Raw genomic sequence first — 20,349 nt, 5'->3', positions numbered from 1 at the left:
CAGCCTATCTTACTCTACAGGCCGATGATGAAGATTTGTTGAACTCACAAATTATTATTACTAGCTCTCAGCAATGAGCAAAACTAAAATACAATCAAACTCGCTCATGCCTGTAATACCAATGGCCTCACCAAAGGACACTAGAGCTACAAGAGTTCGCACTCAGAAGAAATCCCGACATCATGCTGATCAGCGAGACTTGCTAACAACCCAAAAATAAGGGGGTACACCATGTATCGAACAGACAGACTAAGTACCAGAGGGGGAGCACAGCCATCTACCTCAACCACAATACTATACCCAAACTATCAACCTGGAGATTACAGGAGTAGAAGTACACACCAAGAATGCAGGAAGTATCAAGATATATGCAGCCTACAACCCACCCAGCAAACCCCTATTAATATCAGATCTGGATTCCATCCTAGGCTCTACAGACTCCATTCTTATGGCAGGTGATCTGAATGCCAAGCACACTGCCTGGTACAGCTCTACAGTAAATACAAGTGGCCACACTCTACATAAATACACAGCAGCCACAGTTGTGGGACCTGTCGAGCCTACCCATCACAGCCCTATTGGCAGATCAGACCTACTAGACATCGTTGTTCTAAAAAATATCAGTACCAGCTGGAAACAGTAAACGAATTGTCATCAGACCATAATCCCATAGTACTCAAACTAGGCACACTAGATCAATTCCCCCCCCACACACACACTCATTCATAGCATGGGATAAACTAGCCAAAGTCCTACCAGAGCACATCGGCCCAGTGCCTATCATACCCAAAAAGGAGGAGATAGACATTGCAATAAAAAGCATAACGGACCAAATCAAGAAAGCAATTACACCAGTCACAAGAACTACACACATCCATTCAACCAGCAGAATCCCAGAGGAGATAACAAACTTAATCAGGTCAAAAAAATAAAGCCAGGAAGAGGTACCATGACACTAGGGCCCCACAAGACAAAACGATCCTAAACAACCTAAACAGAAAAGTAAGAGATGCTCTACAAAATCATAGAAACCAGGAATGGGAAAAGAAGTTAACATCCCTAAACCCAGCTGATCATACTATATGGAAATTCTTGAAGATCCTCCGTAGAAAAAATCAACCCTTACCCCCCACCCCCCATGCAGACCAAGTACGGAATAACACACTTGGATAGAGATAAAGCTGAGGCACTGGCTGACAGCCTGGAGAAGCAGTGCAGACCTACGTATGAAAACATGAATATTAGTCATATATATTCATAGAAATATTAGTCATATATATAATATTCATAGGCGGGTCAGGCATACTTTAAAGCAAACAGAGAACTGCCCAGACCACATCACTCCTACCATCCCAACAGAAATATATAACATCATCAAGCACTTAAATTCAAAAAACGCTTCAGGACCAGATGGAATCACCAATAAAATCATAAACATTCTTACCGGAAAGGTCATAATCCATATAGTCAACATAACAAATGCAATAATCAGACTACAACATTTTCCCATAGCCTGGAAAATTGTTGATATAACACCTATAAAAAAGCCTGGAAATAACCCGCAACTCCCCCAAAGTTACGGGCCCATCAGTCTACTATCCAGCCTCGGCAAAATCGCAGAGAGAGTAATCCTCTATAGACTACAAGATGCAACAGAGAAACTTAAAATCATCCCTAATGAACAATTTGGTTACCGAAAGGAGCACAGTACTACTCAACAAATACACCGCCTGGTAGAACACATCACAGTCGGCTTTAATTGGAACCAGCACACTGCAGTCGTATTCTTGGATCGAGCAGAGGCATTCAACAAAGTATGGCACTAAGGCCTACTCTACATGCTTATAAAAGCCAACGTACCCTTAAACACCATAAGACTGATCAAATCCTATCTCTCAGACAGATACATGCAAATAAAAATCAATGGAATTCTATCACCAAGAAGAAAGATTCTAGCGGGTGTACCCCAAAGCTCTCCTTTGCCCCCCCCCTACTCTTCTCGATCTTTGTAGCTGATATCCCACAATACCCAAGAACAGCCATCACCGCCCTATATGCCGATGATACGGCAATATTGTCCAGATCTCTCAGCCCCAAACTGGCAACTAAAAGACTCCAGGATAGCATCTCTTCTCTTGCAAAGTGGTTCTCAGATTGGAGGATTCAGGTCAGTCCACAGAAAAGCTCAGCTATGCTTTTCACCAGAAGAAAAGTACTCATCAATGAGGACATCCAACTCTATGGGAAAAAGATTCCGTGGCAAACAGAAACCACGTATCTGGGAGTTAGACTGAACAAAAGACTTAAATTCAACAGTCACATTAAACTCATCTGCAACAAGACATCCGGAGCCATAGTACATCTATACCCCATGATCAACCGCAGATGTAAACTTCAAGTACAAAATAAACTACTAATATACAAGATGGTATTAGGTCCTGTAATCACGTATGCCTCCCCAGCGTGGAGCCATACCTCACAGTTTAATATCCTAAAACTCCAGAGGATACAAAATAAATGCCTACGGATGATATTGGATGCACCGTGGTATGTCAGAAACACACAGATCCATCGGGAGACCAAAACCCCATACATAGTCCCCCTACTACATGACCTAGCAGAGAAGTTTTTCACCAGAGCAATCACTCATCCTAACATGAATTTCGGCGAGAAAACTCCATTCCATCACCGGCTAAGCTACCAATGGGCAGGGGGAGAGGGGGGGGGGGGCAACATCCGCGAGACTGCCTCATGGAGGTGCTTTTGAATCATGGAATTTGAATATGGTGTATCGATTCTTATACCAGGTTGTATATCGTATATATATTGCTTCACAAGAGTTCTCTTGATCACATACAGTGTCTTTTCCACACCTAGGTGGTGCTGAAGTGTTCGTTAGTGTTTATAGGTACTTAGTTGAGTTTTTTTTTTTTTTTTTTTGCTTGGAGAATTTTTGTGTAAAACAAGACTGTTTTGGAATTGTCAGTAACGTATTTTCATGAACAACTTACAATAGTAATATTTGATTATTTACTTAATAAAAAAAGGAGTATTTAATTTATGATTTTCTTTGAAAAACAGAATGCTATCATTTTTTTTTTTTTACTGTTACGTTTAAACTTTTCATTAGTTAGAAACAGCAAATATTTCATATCCAAATAACGTCTTTTGAACTGAAAAATAAAATATTGACAACAATGATAAATTATTCGTTCAAGTCAGTAACAATAAAATGACAAAGAGAGAAAGAATTTATCCCGCAAATCAAATCACAGGACACACCGTAAACTGCACAAAGAATTTAATTCTTTATTTTGTCAGTCTCAAGTACAGAAAAATTTTCAAAACTGAAATTCAAATATTTATTTATGTTTTAAATCCAGCTAACGATAGATGGAATGAAATAAGAAGAAATTTGACATTGTTAGAAGGGAGTGGGCATTTTCTATGGATTTAAATTATTGTATTAAACTGTTCGAGGACTTTAAATGCATTGGAAAAAAAAAACTTTTTTTGTGTGTGAAGAAAACGGGATTGCAATCCTTATCCCTCTTGTCTTAAGGTCATACGTATGATTCGATTACAATGAAAATTTGACAAACTTATTGAAAAATTAGCACTTCTATGTAATGTATAAAAATACTTTCTAGTTTAGACAAGGAGCTTGCGAGTTCCTGACAACATATCATGGAGAATTACAATAAACACAGACTCTCAACAAATTCTAAATGACCTCTTTATTCTAGCTAATCTAGATAAAGATTCCTTCTTCTTAGAAGACAACCCATTTGTCAAATTAGCTTTGTAATGGTAATGGTGTCTCAAAGAAAGAAATATTTTATTTTCTGTGGGAAAGAATTTAAAAATTTATTATCTTGCAAAAAACTGATATTATTATTATTATTATTATTATTATTACATGACACCTACAGGGAGTCCAAAGACTCATCGAGGGAGGACGTCTACTCTACAATTCTCTGCTCCACCAACCGCAACTACGATCATCATCTACACCAACGCCATCTACCGTATTTGTGACTTTTTAATTGTTTGTTGTATCAGAGAGAAGTGTAAAATAGCGAACGTATATATACAAAACACAAGTATGTAAACAGTTCTTTTTTTGTTGTTTTCATGGTGCAGAAAGGCAAGCAAGCATTCCATTTATTTATTCATTGTAACATAACATATGTTGTATTTTTAATCAATGTCAAAGCGCATCATAGAACAAAATTTTTCTCTTTGCCTATTTTGAAAACTTCTAAATAATAAAAGTTAGATTTTAAAATTTTATTGCATGAATTAGAAGCTTGAAAAATTTATTTTTATTTGACAATAAATAAAATTAATTTAAAATAAAATGAAGTTTTTTTTCACACCTTTATTAAATTTAATAACGTTTTATTTAAGAAAACAAAATAGCAATTTTGGTGTCTCCGATAATCTTGTATATGGATTATCGAGTATATTTGTGTGTTCGAATTAAAAGATTTAGAATTATTCTATAAAGGTAAAAGAATGCCAATTAATGAGAACAACAACAAAAAAAACTTCTCATACATGCAATGTATGAGAATATTTTTTGTTCCAGTGAATAGTAATCTATGAAAATTAGAAACAAAATTACCTACATCTTGTTTTAACGATACTTTGAAGGAGAAACCTTTATCCACAAATCCTAGGCATAAAAAAAGTTCGACATACTACCACAGACACACACACATATCACAACTCATCGCATCTTGTCAAAAACAGACTATTTACACAACTTATACGTTGCAGAGAACATTGTTTATTCCCACTCAACGACCTGCTGGAATCTCAGACCACCTTAAACTTACCGTGCACTAAAACACAAACAGTGGAAGGTTGTATCAACACAATTAGCAGAGCAAAAGATAACATCCACATCACATAAAGCATTGAACCCACACTCTATCGAAGCCAGCACTATCCATGAAAAAGCACCAAACAAAATAAATAGGATATGTTAATCCTATTTTCTTCTAACTGCTTATCGGCTTCGAGGTTAGTGGGATTACACCTTCTCAAAATCTCTGAACTAACTTTATTATTATTATTATTACGTCTTGGAAAGAAAGTAAAAGGTTGTTAAACAATGTACAGTATTCATTATTCTATCATTATGTTATTAAATAATTTGAGACATATTTCACGATTATATTATTAATAGTATACCAGGTACAATAGACTGCCATAGTCAAAGCTTAATTAATACAACGATAATGTGATGGATTTGAAGCTTTGCAGATTGTGTACTTTTTAGGAAATACATAAGAGGAGAGACTGGTCCAAAGGACAGCAATAGAAGTAATGAATGAAGAAGGGGAAAATTAAGCTTGTTCTGTGAGTTTCAAGTTGAATGAAAGAATATTGAATAAGTGTTTGAACTGAGTTAGAGGAGAGGAGGACTTACCTATCCTAGCTCTGAAGTATCCATGGAAATATCTGTGCAAAATGCAAAGCAAAAGTGAACTGGTGAGAGATGGGGCATTAATCAATCCAACTGATATCGTCAATATCCAGTCAAGTATTTTTAGGCAGCTCTTAGGGACACTACCCTCCCCCCCAAAAAAAAAATATATATATATATAAAAACCTGTCTAGCTCAGTGGATGTGGCGTTTGCATACCACGGCGCTTGGCCGCACGAAGGAAGACTTGGTTTCGAGTCTAGTCGGAAACTCGGGTTTTTCGTCCCGTAAACTCAAGAAAATCGACCGTAGAACCCACATTATTTTCAGACATTAAATATATTGTGTAAGGGTTACGGAACACGAGATGACGGCACATTTGAGCCGTCTCTCTCTTCACTGTATACCGCTTAATTAGTGATAGCCTTGGGCCATCTATCTCTGATCGGTACCAATGGAGATTGAACTGCCCACTCAGTCTCCAAAAGTTAGATAGGGCTAAATGGCCTCGCCTACTCCCGTATACGGGAATAAAAAGATGTTAGCTGATATATATATATCTGTCTTGCAAGCTGCAAGACAGATAACAGTGAAATAGGAGATAATAAAAAGGCGAAAAAGAACAGAAGTTAGCTATAGGACTAGGAAGCTTTTTTGAGGTTCAGTTTGGACAAGATTTTTCTGATCTCTCTCTTTCTGTGGAAAAATCAAAGAAGATATTCGATATTTAGTGTTCGCAATTGTATGAGGACATTTACTAGATGGTGTATTATAATTATAATAATCCAATGCATAGAACACATGCAGTCATCAGTGCCTTACTGGAAATAAATGTGGATCTGACTTGCATCCACATGATAAAAGAAATTAAGAAAAATCAGACCACACAAATATTCCTGTTTGATCAACCTGTAAATATAGATATGAAGAGAAGGGTCTGCCAAGGTGATAATCTTCCCAAATCTACCAGCACTTTAGAATATATTCTGAAAAAAAAATAAAAACATAAATAAAATATAGACCCTGAATGGAGGAATAAGTTCTGCGGGACGAAAAACCTGATTTTCCCTTCATTCTTATGAGATCGGCTAACTCACCTTTAGTGGAAAGAGATCAGATAAAGGTTCCTCACGTCACTGACGGGAATCAAACCCAGGTCTTTCCGACCAAAGTCTATACTGACTGAGCTAAGGAAGCTCGCTTACTTAGGACACACAATAAAAACGAATAAAGATTTATCTGAAGACTAGTAAAAAGAAAGAAAGAAAGCCGGATATCATTCAACAGGCTAAAAGACATACTTACTGATCCAAATCTTGACATCTCTGAGGAGGCAAAACTATTTAGTAGTGACATTCTTCCATCACTCATATACGGATCAGAAACATGGAACACAACAAGAAAAGAAGAAGAGACTCTCGGGATAACACAGCGTGCAACAGAACGCAGGATTTGTAACATCAGCAAAGTGGAACTTGTTAGAAACACGGAACTAAGAAAGAGATTAGGCATAAAAGATGTGGTAACTGCAGTATACGAAAACAAGATGAAGTGGGCAGGTCACATAGCAATACTTAGGGATAACGGATGGACATATAGAATACTCAACTGGCAACCAAGAATAAAGAGAAAACTAGGAAGATCACCTACAAGATGGGAAGATCCACTAGCGAAATCTATGGGCATAGCATGGAAGAGAGAGAGAGAGAGAGGCTCAAGATCGAGATCGTTGGAGGCATCTTTGTTACCTGCACTCATGGAAAAATCCTGAATGAAACACAGACCCATCAAGGTAATTATAATAATATTATTATTATGAATTTATAATAATTTATTTTCAATTTCTTCGGAGTCAAATTCAAACAGATAGCAAAGAACTGGCTTCCATTATCTTCATCGCTTTCTATAACGGGCAAGGTGGCTAAAGAGCCTTCGTTTTCTTTAAAACAAATCTCATTTCAATACAGAAGAAATATGATAATGGCAAAAGTCATCCAGCTTAGGACTACCCTTAAGCTAATTGGACCTACTGGGTCTAATTAGGCAGCACGCTATGCGATGACACAAGAAATTGAAGTTTTCAAAAATTTTGGAAGAATTTTCTTAACAAAATGCGAGAAAAAAATTTAATTTTTTTTTTTTTTGTAAAAGTATAATCAATAAATGCATTATTTAATTTTTAATAGCATTATACCTAATTGTCTTAAATTATAGGCCAATCAAAATGATCCCAAATGGACTCCGCATTTGCTACCACCAGGAGTATCAGCCTTATATGAATGCCGAAATGCTTACTTAACTTTACCAGATTTCATAAAAAATAAAAATAAAAAAAAAAAACGACTCATGCGCTTTTTGTTACTTATCACGAAAACAAAGCAAGTGCATATTTGTAATTCATAAAACTGCTTCAAATTCTGTAAAACTTGTGTTTTCAGTCGTATCTGCAAGCATCATGCATTATCTATTTCAAAAAAATGTTCATCGTAAGAAGGGCATGCTTCTGTGTCTTTATTTCAACGAAACATGGCCTCGTTGATTTAAACTCTACTGAATCAGTAGTGTCTTAAGTACAAAATACACTTTCCTTACCCGCTGTGACTATTATCTTGCTTAAATGGGTTTTAGAGCTTCGTATCCAGATTTATCTGGACGTCTATAGACGTCGTGGCCGGTTGGAGACCCTGAAGTGGTTTGAAAACGTCTCACTCAAGGTACTACTAACGTATTATAAGTTTACAATCTTTCATGGGGATTCGCGTAGAATATTTTTAAAAATCATTCAGAACTTAATTTAATAATTAAGTTCTACAAAATTGATATATTCAAAAAATAACAATTTAATTATGTTTCTGTTCGGATTTCGAATTTGGTGAAGCCATTTACCATGTTTCGTGGGATAGAATAATCTGTTATGAAAAAGATATCTATCACAATAAATAAATAAAATAAAAACTTTCAAATATTACTTCAAACACGATACATACTGTTAGAAGCGCATAGCCACGCGGTTAGCCGAGTGGCTATGCGCTTCGCAACTATATGCCTGGGAAAGGGGTGTACTGGGTTCGATTCCCTTCGCCGACGTGAGGAGCTTAAGGATCTTTCTAAAACATAGCCAAGTTAACTGGTCTTGGGCATGGACTGCAGAGTTTTTCCTCCCGCAAGAAGACAAACCGTCCCCGTGAATATACGCAGTATGCGTGAATGAAAATCGAAAACCAATAAGAAAAATCACACAGTCGAATGGTAACAATCAAAGTCAACATCAACGGCATTCAAACTTTAATATTATTATAGTATTATATAAAAAGGTGTATTTGGTTTTTTCTTGATTACTACAATAATTTCTTAAATTACGATAATTTTCTTTATTTTATCTGTTGGCTAATATAAAATACAAAACAATTTTATTAATATATTTTAAGTATTTTGGTAGAAATTTTACTGTTAGTAAATACGTCATTATATACATACATACTAGATATTTTATGTGTGAAGAAAATGTGTGTGTATGTACATTGCGATAACTCTGTGTGTGTGTGTGTGTGTGTGTGTGTGTGTGTGTGTGTGTGTGTGTGTGTGTGTGTGTGTGTGTGTGTGTGTGTGTGTGTGTGTGTGTGAATAAAAAGAAAAATATATGTTAATTTTATGAGTGCAAATAATGATTTTGATGGCTATTAGCAATAAAACTAGTTAATCGTATACTTATATCACACCTCACAATCCAACGTTCTATTTTGCGAAAAATATATGTAACTGTCATATAATGCATAAAGAAAGCATGTGATGCAAATACAACATGTACGCATGTCGTATTTGCATTAATATATATTTGCACACCTTTATTTTGAAAAATTTGGATGAATAAAAAAAAAATACCATTGCAAATTTGCTGGGATAAAGAAAAATATATAAATTGATCACATGGAAACATATTTGTAGATTTGTAGCTCGCTTTGCTATTGGTAATACTTAAGCACGTGATTATTATTAAAATTATGTATTGTTACCTTGACAACTGTTGTAATTTCTATCAAAACAATGTAATCAGAACTAAAACATGCCGCTGCCTTTTATATTTTAGTTCAATAATGAATTAAGCAGACGGTTTTAAAATTATTTCAAAAAAGCAACATTATTTCAATTGCTGAATTTGCAAAAACAAGCAGATCTCATAGGAAAATTTTTACGATGCACGGCAAAATAGGATAAAGGGAATATCGCCTAAATAACTGCTTTCTACTTCTTCCAGTTACTGTCCCTGAAGACGATGCTTACCGGACTTTTAGCTAAAACAAACGGAAGCGTATATGAAAGCTAATGAATTGCCCTTTTTCCAGCAGACAATACAATGATTACTTAACCCTTTGTTTCTAGAACCCACTTAACCCTCTATTACACAACAAAAACTGTTCGCGAGCATTCCCAAGGACAGCACGCACACTGTGTTGCACGCGCATGCACGCACGCACACACACGCACACACACACATAAACACCAAAGCGGTTTTTAAGAAAGGTCAGTTGCCTTACCGTTCTTGCAATCATGGCTTGACCATCCGTCAAAGCTGTCTTGAGGTATCACACAGGCTTTCAACATTCACGGCATAAACTCCCAGAGCAAACACATACAATTCCTCTCCCACTTCGCCCGACATCTGATCCACTTTGGGACGATCCTGTTCCCTCGAGGCCCCTCTAGTGCCGATCATACACGCACACACACTTACACATAGACAGACAGACACACAGTAGAAAAGTGCCATTATTTTTAGTGTCTTGTAGGTTTAGAGATTGGCAACCTTCCAGTTGGGTTACGGTGACGTCATCTGGCCTCGCGACAACTTGCAGCTCCGCGCACACACACCGTCATGTTTTGTCTTGGTGAGACTCCTCCGGTGGGCCAGGGATTTTCTCTTGGAGACATAAATAAGTAAATGATTACATGGGGGAGTGGAAATATCAGTGATGGTGAACACACTAAAATATACTGGAAATTGGTTTTTATGAAAGCATTTGGCCCGGATTATGAAAGTAAATGGTGTGCCTTACTCATACACTAATATTACGTTTTAATAAATGGAATACTTACCGATACCTTTACAATTCCTTCAGGTATTCTTAAGATTTAAGTTCTCTACACAGGTATCTGTTTACCATAGGTACACACAACGGAGTTTAATCAAGGATACAGAGAATGTGAAATATTTGATAAGCAGAAAATATAAGAGCATTATATTAAGCACTAAATTATATTTTATTTATTTTTTGAGAATACGTTGTTAGTTCATCACGGACTGTGAATATGACACCGCCATCACCATCAGCACCAACATCCTTTCCGGAGTTTTCCAGATTAAATATTTTACTGATCTGCCTTTACGTATGGATAATAGTTTAATATTTTTTTAGAAATTATTTATCTAATTTTATTTTTACGTAACCCCGCAACTCTAACGAAAATATGAAACTTTTTGAAACCACTACAATTGAGCTTTTTAATCAGCGTACGATGTTCAAAAATATCTTTTAGTGGACTTTTAATTTTATTATTGTTAAAAAAATATAATAATAAAATTAATTATTTGTTTTTTTTTTTGTCAGATTTAATTTTAGAGGAAAGAATGTGGCAAAGTTTTCTTGTGTTTACACTCAGGCAAGGACTATATTTTCAGAACTGTGGAAGGAATACACAGATGATCCCTTTTTTGTTAATTGCACCAAGTATCCTGTTTTAATGATACCAGAGCAGTTATATTTCACTCTTTTCAATTCATCAAATGCATCTTTGCAAAGAAAATAAAGTAAAACAAGGCTTGTGATTGAATGAATAATATATAACTCTCAATATATAAAAGTATATAACTTTAAATTCATAATATAGACTGTTTATTTGACTTTCTATATCAAGAAATATGATTTTGGTTTTTGGCAAAGATATTTTAGTATTATGACTCTATTATAAAGAATACAACAGACTACTAGTCCTGTACATGTCCTACTGGTAGGACATGTACAGGATTTTGTAAAGGACGCGTGATAGAAATAACTTACCAGTGCAAACAAAGCTAGCTCTGTTCTACTGCGAAAATATTTCATTTGATGCACTTTAACTGTTAACAATGCAGTAATTAATAACGACAATGAGTATTAGAATATACGAAATTTTTAATAAATCTTAGGGCATAAATAATACAGCCCAGATTTTCTGGCCTCCACGTGCTCGCGTGTGTGTATGTGTGTGTGTGTTATTATTGTAATACATTAATAGGTAGCTGAATGGCTACCTATTAATGTATTGCCCCACAAGTTTTTATACCATCAAAGTAACTCGTCAAGTCCTCACTGATTATAAATGGTTATATTTCTAAAACTACTTCCGGGATAATAAACAACTAAACAGCATTGAGCAGACACAATAATCACGTGGACATTGTCTTTAACGTAACATACATTTACTGATTTATGATGTGATGGCTTTGATAATGCATTCTCCCCCCCCCGCAGCTTATTAAGTGTGTTTGGAAAGTGGAAGAATTTATACCTTGTCTGGGTCATACTCCCATACCAAGTATTGAAATGGGAAACAGAACACCTCGGAAGTTAAAGAATTACAGCTTTTCTTCATGAATAGCCAATCTGCGGCTCAACGTTTCTGGTTGAAGCTCGGGGAAGGTCGATACCTCTTGGCCTTGTCTGAAAATGACTTTTAATTGGTTACTATTTCTTTAAACTTGACAGATCACAATTTATTATTATTTTAATAATCCTTCAGGTGTTCTTTTGAAATACCCAGTATAGAGTGGATCGGGTTCAATCCACACGTTTTTGTTTTATATATATATATATATATATATATATATATATCTTCAGCTTCGAGCAATGGACTTGACTCCACCCAAGTCAGCAAACCGGAAGAGAAATACAAAGAGAAAGACAAATAAAGAACGCACATATAGACGCTATAATTTTGCATTCGTTTCTTTCGGATTCATGTCTCGGATGTATTTAAAGGTGTCTAATAACCTTGGGTTGTTTGGCTGATAGTAGATGGTCGTGAGTACAAAGACCACCTTTCATTAGATGCACGTTATTTTAAGAATTATATTCCACACTCGGTTGCTGCCACCCGCTATGGGAAAACGAGCCCAAGGCGACAAATTTCCCGACTCCAACTCTTGGCAGTTAGGGTCTTCCGACACATGCCGCCAATCCTTGACCTGTCAGCTCTAGTTACCTGCGACACGTCTAATAAGAACATCTATCGTAAGATACTTGGGGGGGGGGGGGATAGGGGGGGATTAGTCTGTTTATACCTTTCGTCACTAGAGGGCGTGATCAGCGTGAAGATGATGTATTTGTTTCTATGTATACAGTGCGATACTTTGTGTGCTTGCAGGAGATTTATTAGGAGGTGATGAAAGGTTATGTTCGCTCATAAAAAGGTTGTTAGCACCTTTTTTCTATTAAGGGAAATATCGTGAGAGCGAAAGGGTCCCCTAGTATTAAATGTTGTTTGAGATGCAGACTTCTTAGACATTAAACGGAGTTATTGGAGTTAATCCTCTGGTGGCGAAATTTAACTAATTCAATTATAACAATAAATTCAATAAATTATTTGTATTTCCGTGTATATTGTCTTTCTGTGTTAGAAAGCGCGATCCTGTATAATAAAAGCATCAACGGCTGTGTATATTTATTAGGGTTTTTTTTTTTTAAATTACATACTATAATAAATGCATATTTAGCATCTATAGGCATCCCTATATTCATCTCTTTATATTTCTTAATTCATATTTTTAATTTGTTTATGTTGTTACCTTAAGTCAAGAGATGGCAGCACAGTTTACCTTGTAAATTTCCTTCCCTCCCCGCCTGTGTTTCTTCTGCTGGTTACGATATCATCAAAATAGAGAATTAATTTTAGTTGTTTTTTTTTTGGGTCGTTAAATAAATCAAAGAATGTATATTTATGCCATTCTAAGTAGATTTCTGAACTAAATTTAGAAACGGCAAGCAGTTTATAAATTGAGTCTTACTACCAGTGCTAAATTGAGACTTATTTTTGTCTAAGTTCTCAATCATTTGCTTGTTTTATTTCCATTTTCACCACCTGGTCGGCATTTTTGTCTTACACCCTTAGCATCGTTCAGACGTATCACCCCCTAGTAAATATAGCACGAAAAACATTTTTTTCCCTTCTTCCGTCTTTCCTCTCCTCCTCTTTCTCTTCGTTCCTACTGTCGAGTAAGTTTAGATTGACACGAAGCTCATGATTTAAGACAGTGCCGTTCATTATCCGCTTGTGACATTTGCTGTCTGTCATTCTAGAATCCGAATCAGTTCACGATAAAATTTCAACACGCATTCCACTCTCTGGAAAAACAATTTAGAACAAGTTTAGCACATTACATCTCATAATGCAAGTTTTGGGAACGCATTAGCACAGTTTAACTAGTTTTTCGATATATAAAAAGCAACAGAACTTAAAAGTATTGTTAGCACATAGAACTGTTTATCACGTGCTATAAACAATATATGACATCCATCATGCGCACAACAGCATGAAATATACATCATTTTCACTAGAGACAAACTGCATACCACGTGAGCATTTTCGCGAGCTGCTATTAACAGTACTTGAGAAATAGACAAGTCTGACAGACCAATTGGTGAAGCATGTTTCAGCACGTGATTATTTGTTTAGAATAGTCCATTTATAAACTGTAGTTATTTTTACATATCCTTCATATTAACCTGAGTGAGTCGTTCAATGCGGGTAACACTTATAGTTGACTCCCTGCGCTTCCATCTCAGTCTGGTGTCACTGATTGTTGACCTGGGATGGCCAATTTGTCAACAATTTGACGAACAGATAGGCCTGCAACGTGACATCCTATCACAGCGCCTTTTTTTCAAACTCCGTCAGTTCCCTCCTTGCCGCAATTTCACCCGGACACAGTTGCACTGACTTGGGAGCATCATGTTCCTCCAAATCATGTGACTAACAAACACGTGACTCGTTATGTGGCACTATGCACCTTCCCCTTGGAGGGTGTCCACTGACTTTTTTCCAAGCAGTGTATATTCAGTGGATGCATTTACTTAACAATGCGAAACAAACATTTGCCGACACATACACACGCCAGTAAAGCCAGCTGCACGGATCTGTTAGTTCTTTCAACCATGGCATATTCTTAAGCATCGAAACTTCCCATTTATATTCTTCCGTTGACAAGAAATAGTATAGGAACCAACTGATAAACATTATTCAGACTACAAAATCTAACATAAAGTTTCGCAGTCAATATCGACCAAAAAAATAATTTACATTTTTACATTTTTAAATTAAACATGAAACAGTAAAAAAAAAATTAAACATGGAAAAAAATATTGTTTATTATCGATAAAATTATACAGTTTAGTATTATTCAAAATCACTTTAAAATAAAATCCATTATCATAACCCCAATGATGTTCTCAAATAAAAACTATAACAAATGTTATGTTTTTAATTGTAATGTCCAAATATTTAAAGAGACGGAGTAAACACGATAAGCACTACGAACACTCTACTACTGGCGCAAACTGCATATGAACAACAGTGGAACTGCGCGACGGACAGTGCCGCATTACGTTAATAGCTCGCATCTCACTACGAGACGTGCATATGCTTGCGCGTGAAGCAATATGACACTGTAGTAAACACAGTGCCGCTAGCGAACTTCGCCCTCCTAAGTGCCAAAAGATGGATTTTTATTATTTTTTATACAAAATAAGAGAATTGTATAGGATTGTTGACGATAAAATTAAATATTACAAGCAAATATAAATAAATTAATAAATATATTTATATATCGAGGAAAATTGAGGGTGCTGCAGTTCCTATGCACGAGCCACCCGTGGGTATAATAAGTATATCATAAACTGATGATGAACTTATAAAAGTCATGAAACACCCTACAATCGGTTTTCATCGTCTTACTGTTAGGCTTAATGACCTATCATGGTCAAATAACTTGGCTTCATTGAGAGATAATTGATACAGAGATAAGGATGTTAATCCTATTTGCATAGTGTATTACTATCAAGTGCGTGTATTCTCTGGTCGGTTCATCACCAACCAAAAGGTGATTGTCATCGACGACTGAGCCACTGAGACTCCTTTAAGTTCTCTTAATCAATGATAAATTAAACAAAAAACTGCTAACGCCTTTTATTCCCCAGTGGGAGAGGGCGAGGCCATTTAGCAACCACTTTCAAAACCATTGGTCAACTAGCCTCTTCCCTTAGCTAAACACAGAAAAGCTGGCTCAAGACTCTCATTGATATCTGAGGAGGAGAGGATGGCAGACAACTGCCGCCATCTCATTGTCCCTAAACCTAATACCATATATTATTATCCGAAATAGTATCAGTTCTATGGTCGACTTTCTTGAGTTTACGGGATGAAAAAAAACTCACTTCCTCGTGCCAGAGATCGACAAACTCGAGAATTAGTTTTATAAAAAGTTTCTCTAGTGGGCGACTAGAATCGAACTTATGGATGCAAACGCCATTTTTACACACGGTCTTAAGTGATAAAAATTAAATATAATAAATAAATAAAATGAATTATTTTAATTATAATAAATAAATTGAATAAATGAAATAAATAAATTTTAAAAACCATATGAAAATCAAACTCAAAGCTACCAGTGAACCAGCACTTTTAGTGGAGATATTATGGATGACAAGTAGCGCCATCTCGTGATTTACTGAAGAACTTTACTATGCTATAGATCGACTATCGTTGAAAACAGTTGAACATATTACAAAAAAAAAAAAAAATCAACAAATATAGCAGAAATTTAACAAAGCTAATCGACATTCTCGTTAATGGTTTTGTGTCCTCTCTCTCTCTCTCTCTCTCTCTCTCTCTCTATTGGAAGGGCATTGTATACAAAGAATGATCCTGCAAGGACCGATATTTTAATCATGTGTCTTCCGATTAAGGGAATGCACGTAGGTGGATGAAAAACGGAAATGAAAGACAATAAATATGCAAATTTTCAGCTTTTAAGTATCCATTAAGATTTTCACTAATTAAAAAAAGGGGAATTGTGTAAAGCGATCGTGTCAGAGAGAGTCACTTCCCAGAAATGACTCATAAAACGAGCAGTCCTAGTCTATGGTAGAACTGCGTTATTTTGTGAAGGATAGGTTGTTATAGCGATGATATATTTAGCTTTGGGAGTTACCGTAGCAACTTCCAGATGCTTTGCCATCCGGTTTTGGTCATCTAATTGTTTGTTGAAACTGTCATCAGGAGGCATGAAGCTTACAGGTCGCTTCCGTAACTGTTTTATCGAAGCTTTATTTCAGTAGGTGGTGGTCTGTTTTAGTCGGTAGAAAAACAGTAGGAGGATTCTTAAATTACAAACATCTACTTTAATACGATTAAGTCTAAAATTATCATATGGGATGATAAACAATGAAGATTATCCAATAAACATTGTACTTGTGTCGTATATTTCCGATATTTTTTTTTACTTTTAATTGTTGACTTAACAATGAAAAACTTTCGAAGTTTGGATTTCTGAATAAATTTATAATTTTCGTCAAAAGCCTTCCATACGACATCATGAAGAAGACGCCCAGATTCCCCCCCCCCTTTTTTTATTGTTACGTAGGCTGATGCTATTTCTAGAAATTGAATGTCTTTCTCTTACATAGCTTCCCATTTTGTTTGATATAAAGCGATGTTGAAAATAGCTTTTTTGTTGTTCTTGTTTACGTCATGGCAATGTACACTGCATTGACAAAATATGGGTGTCCAGTTTTATTATATAATTATATGTATTTATGTGGAATATTAGCTACCTTTTGATGATTTTGCATCGTTTAAAGTTTTATGTTTTATATTACAAAACTCTTCAAAACTCTTTGCTTCCAAATATAATATGACTGCATAATTTTTCTTAAAAAAAAAAAAAAAAAAAAAAAAAAAAAAAAAAAACGCCACAGAGGTTCAAATTACGTCATCATGTATTTTGAAGTGCCTATTTTGTTCTTAATGATGTAATTTAATTGCATATTTCCTTTTTTTTTGCGTTTACGTTTATACTTCTTGGCAGCTTGACTTGTATATTTCACGAGAGCATGACGTCACATCCATTATATATGACAACAAAGAAACAAAATGATTTTTATGTCTAACAGATACCCTTGAGCAAAATCTGCATCTGTCATCACATACTTTCTTAGCTCTTGATTTGTTTATTTGTTTACTTATACTTCTTTACTTTGTTTTCTTAACTATTTACATCTTTATGTGCTTAATTACCCTAATCTGAATATAGTATTCAGTTTTTCAAACCAACAGTCTAGACATTAAGCTAAACCGGATGTGATGTCATAGAAACATTACGTCACATCCGTATCAAGAGAAACCGGGAACTTTTTTTGTCTTGAAATTTTTTGAAATATTAGCCCATGCGTGGCTAGACCAAATTTAGCAGTTCTCCCCAGATTGGACTGCTGATTTCAATGCCGATTGAGATCCAGTGAAGTACACTACAGCCATCCTCGTGATTCTTGAATATGCTTTGCCTTGTGACAGGATGGACTATCTTGCTGGAAGTGACTATTATCATACGGATAATCTGCGAGCATGAAGGGTCAATCAAGTCAACTATAATATTCGGGAAAGCCGTGGTATTTAGACATCGTTCTTCCGATATCAAACGGCGTTCGCTGGATTGGTTGGTTGAGCGGAGATTGTTTCCATTCTTTAAATAGTAGGTTGTGGGTTCGAATCCCGCCGTGATAATGGATTTTTGTGATATTTGGTCTCTAGAGCAGGGGGACCTTGTACAATCTTTCTTCGGTGAATAAATAAATAAAAAAAAAGCGCTTCCGCTATCTGGATGTCTCTGATTGTTGTGCCATTGTACACTAGACATTTCTGTGTTCAAGGCCGTAGTTTCTGTGATATGTGCGTTTGCACTTCTGAGGTGACCATCGTATCACGCTCAAAGTCACTCTGGTCTCGTTGTTAGCTAATTTTCTTGCTGAAATGTTTCCAAACGCACATATAAGGATGATTTCCTAATAAAAAATTAGGAAATCATCCTTAAAATCGGAATCCTCATATACAGTACACAGCCAGAGAACTCTGAAGTTCTATGAATAATAAATAAATAAATAAATAGCCCTTCCAAAGTATCGGTGTACTGTTGTCTTCATCCCTTGCGTGAATTATTATATATAAAAAGACATACTTAGGAAACCCTAGAAAGCTACATAAATAATATTACTATCAAAACCACCCAAGGCGCAACTTTTTACTTGTACATTGTTTTCATTTATATTGAGGATATGATAAAAAATGGGGAGATATTTGTAGCATCAGAAACAATAACAAATGTAGAGAGTTAATAAAACCTTTTAGCTGATGGTTAGGTTATAAAACATACAGCTTCCATCTATCATTCCAATTTAGGAAATTATAAACCCCCCCCCCCCAAAAAAAAAATATTAAAATAATATAACAGAAAAATTTCTGTAACTAAAATTCATACTATTAAAGGATACATATCCTATAAAGATAAAATAAGTTGTGGATGAATAAAATTTTAATAAATATCACATTCCGGATATTTAGGCAGTAAAATCTTATGTCTTATCATGATGCTGAGCTTCCGTAGCTCGGTCAGTTTCGATGATGCCCTTTTGGTCGGAAAGACCTGAATTCGAACCCATCTAGGACGCGAAGAACTTTTATCAGAGCTTTACAGCTGAAGGTGACAATCAGACAAAGCCAAAAACTGTTGTTTTTGGCTTTATCTGATTGTCACTTGACAGACAAAAATGCATTTACAGCCAGTGGCATTATACTGGTTTCGCAAGATAGGACTTTACTTGTCCGTATACGCCTCATAGCCTTTGTATCATTATCGTAAGCTAAATAAATAAATTCTAATGCTAGATATAAATGACCAAGAATGTTGGAAATAATTCAGATTATACCGCGGGGGGGGGTGGCAGAAAAAAGTTACATTTTATAAAGAAAAATGGCCATTAGCATCTTATTAAATAATCAAATTGCCGGCAAAGGATAGAATCAAAAGACACTCAGCGAAGTAGAAGTTCTTGAAGTGCAAAGGGCTGAACATGATAAAACAGAGCAAGAACATGAGTATAAGAAGACAGAAAATGATGAAAAGAACTTCGAGGGAGAGAGTAACTTGAGAGAGGGAAAGAAAGAGAGAGAGAGAGAGAGAGAGAGAGAAATTGAAAGAATTCTAACGTGGAGAGGGAAGAATGAAGGGAGCCGAGAGAAAGGAACTAAGATAAGACGGAAGAACCAAATAAATACAAGAAAGTAGAAGCAAAATGGCATGCTTTTAATCGTCTTAGTTGGTTAATTTTAAGTAAACTAAAAGAAATAAATGAATACATCAGATAAATTGAATCTGATCATAGAGACACATATAAAATCTAGTTCGTAAAATCCACTCACATTAAAACATCACATAAACCTACCAGAAGTCCAAGCTTGTGAGTCACCATCACTCGACAGTGAGGAGGATGCGAATGAGGAGGAAGACGAAGATCACGTTTTTCTTCCATTTCCACAAGAGCGAACCATGCAACAGGGAGACCGAAGGAAGAACTTTCTCGCTGCTAGCAAACGGACGAAAGCGGCTGTTTCTAAGGGGGGACCCACTAAGAATGTGTAGGGATGAAGTAAACGGTCAAGAGCGTTAGCATGGCAAAGGCACGTGACTGGCCCAGACTGTGGGTGTCTTTGTGCACGAACAGGGGAGGGGAAAAAGTGATCCCGTATCTAGAACGCGCATCCTATTCGCTAATCACGTGTTTGTCGTTGACGTTCGTGTGTTTATTTGCTCTTAGAGTTGACTGTAAGGA

General features: G+C 35.9%; 1 protein-coding gene across 5 annotated transcripts in view; it reads right to left on the bottom strand.

Moving 5' to 3' along the window:
• Positions 1 to 20,125, bottom strand: part of LOC150097706 (potassium channel, subfamily K, member 16-like) — a 190,340-nt gene extending 170,215 nt beyond the window's left edge. For 2 of the 5 annotated variants that reach the window (XM_090407075.1, XM_090407076.1), the window contains exon 1: positions 19,963 to 20,125. In XM_090407075.1, coding sequence (XP_090263201.1) covers positions 19,963 to 20,049 — 87 coding nt within the window. In that variant the 5' untranslated portion in view covers positions 20,050 to 20,125. Of the gene's footprint in view, positions 1 to 9,969; positions 10,093 to 19,962 lie in introns of those variants that run through there. The other 3 variants (XM_090407082.1, XM_090407078.1, XM_090407080.1) reach the window with 3 other exon arrangements.
• Positions 20,126 to 20,349: the final 224 nt, after the last annotated feature.

This window comes from Typopeltis vanoorti, chromosome 17 (genome assembly GCF_054136105.1).
Source record: "Typopeltis vanoorti isolate ZY-2024b chromosome 17, IOZ_Tvanoo_1.0, whole genome shotgun sequence".
NCBI classification, from domain to species: domain Eukaryota; kingdom Metazoa; phylum Arthropoda; class Arachnida; order Uropygi; family Thelyphonidae; genus Typopeltis; species Typopeltis vanoorti.
This window is presented reverse-complemented; position numbering and strand designations above follow the sequence as displayed.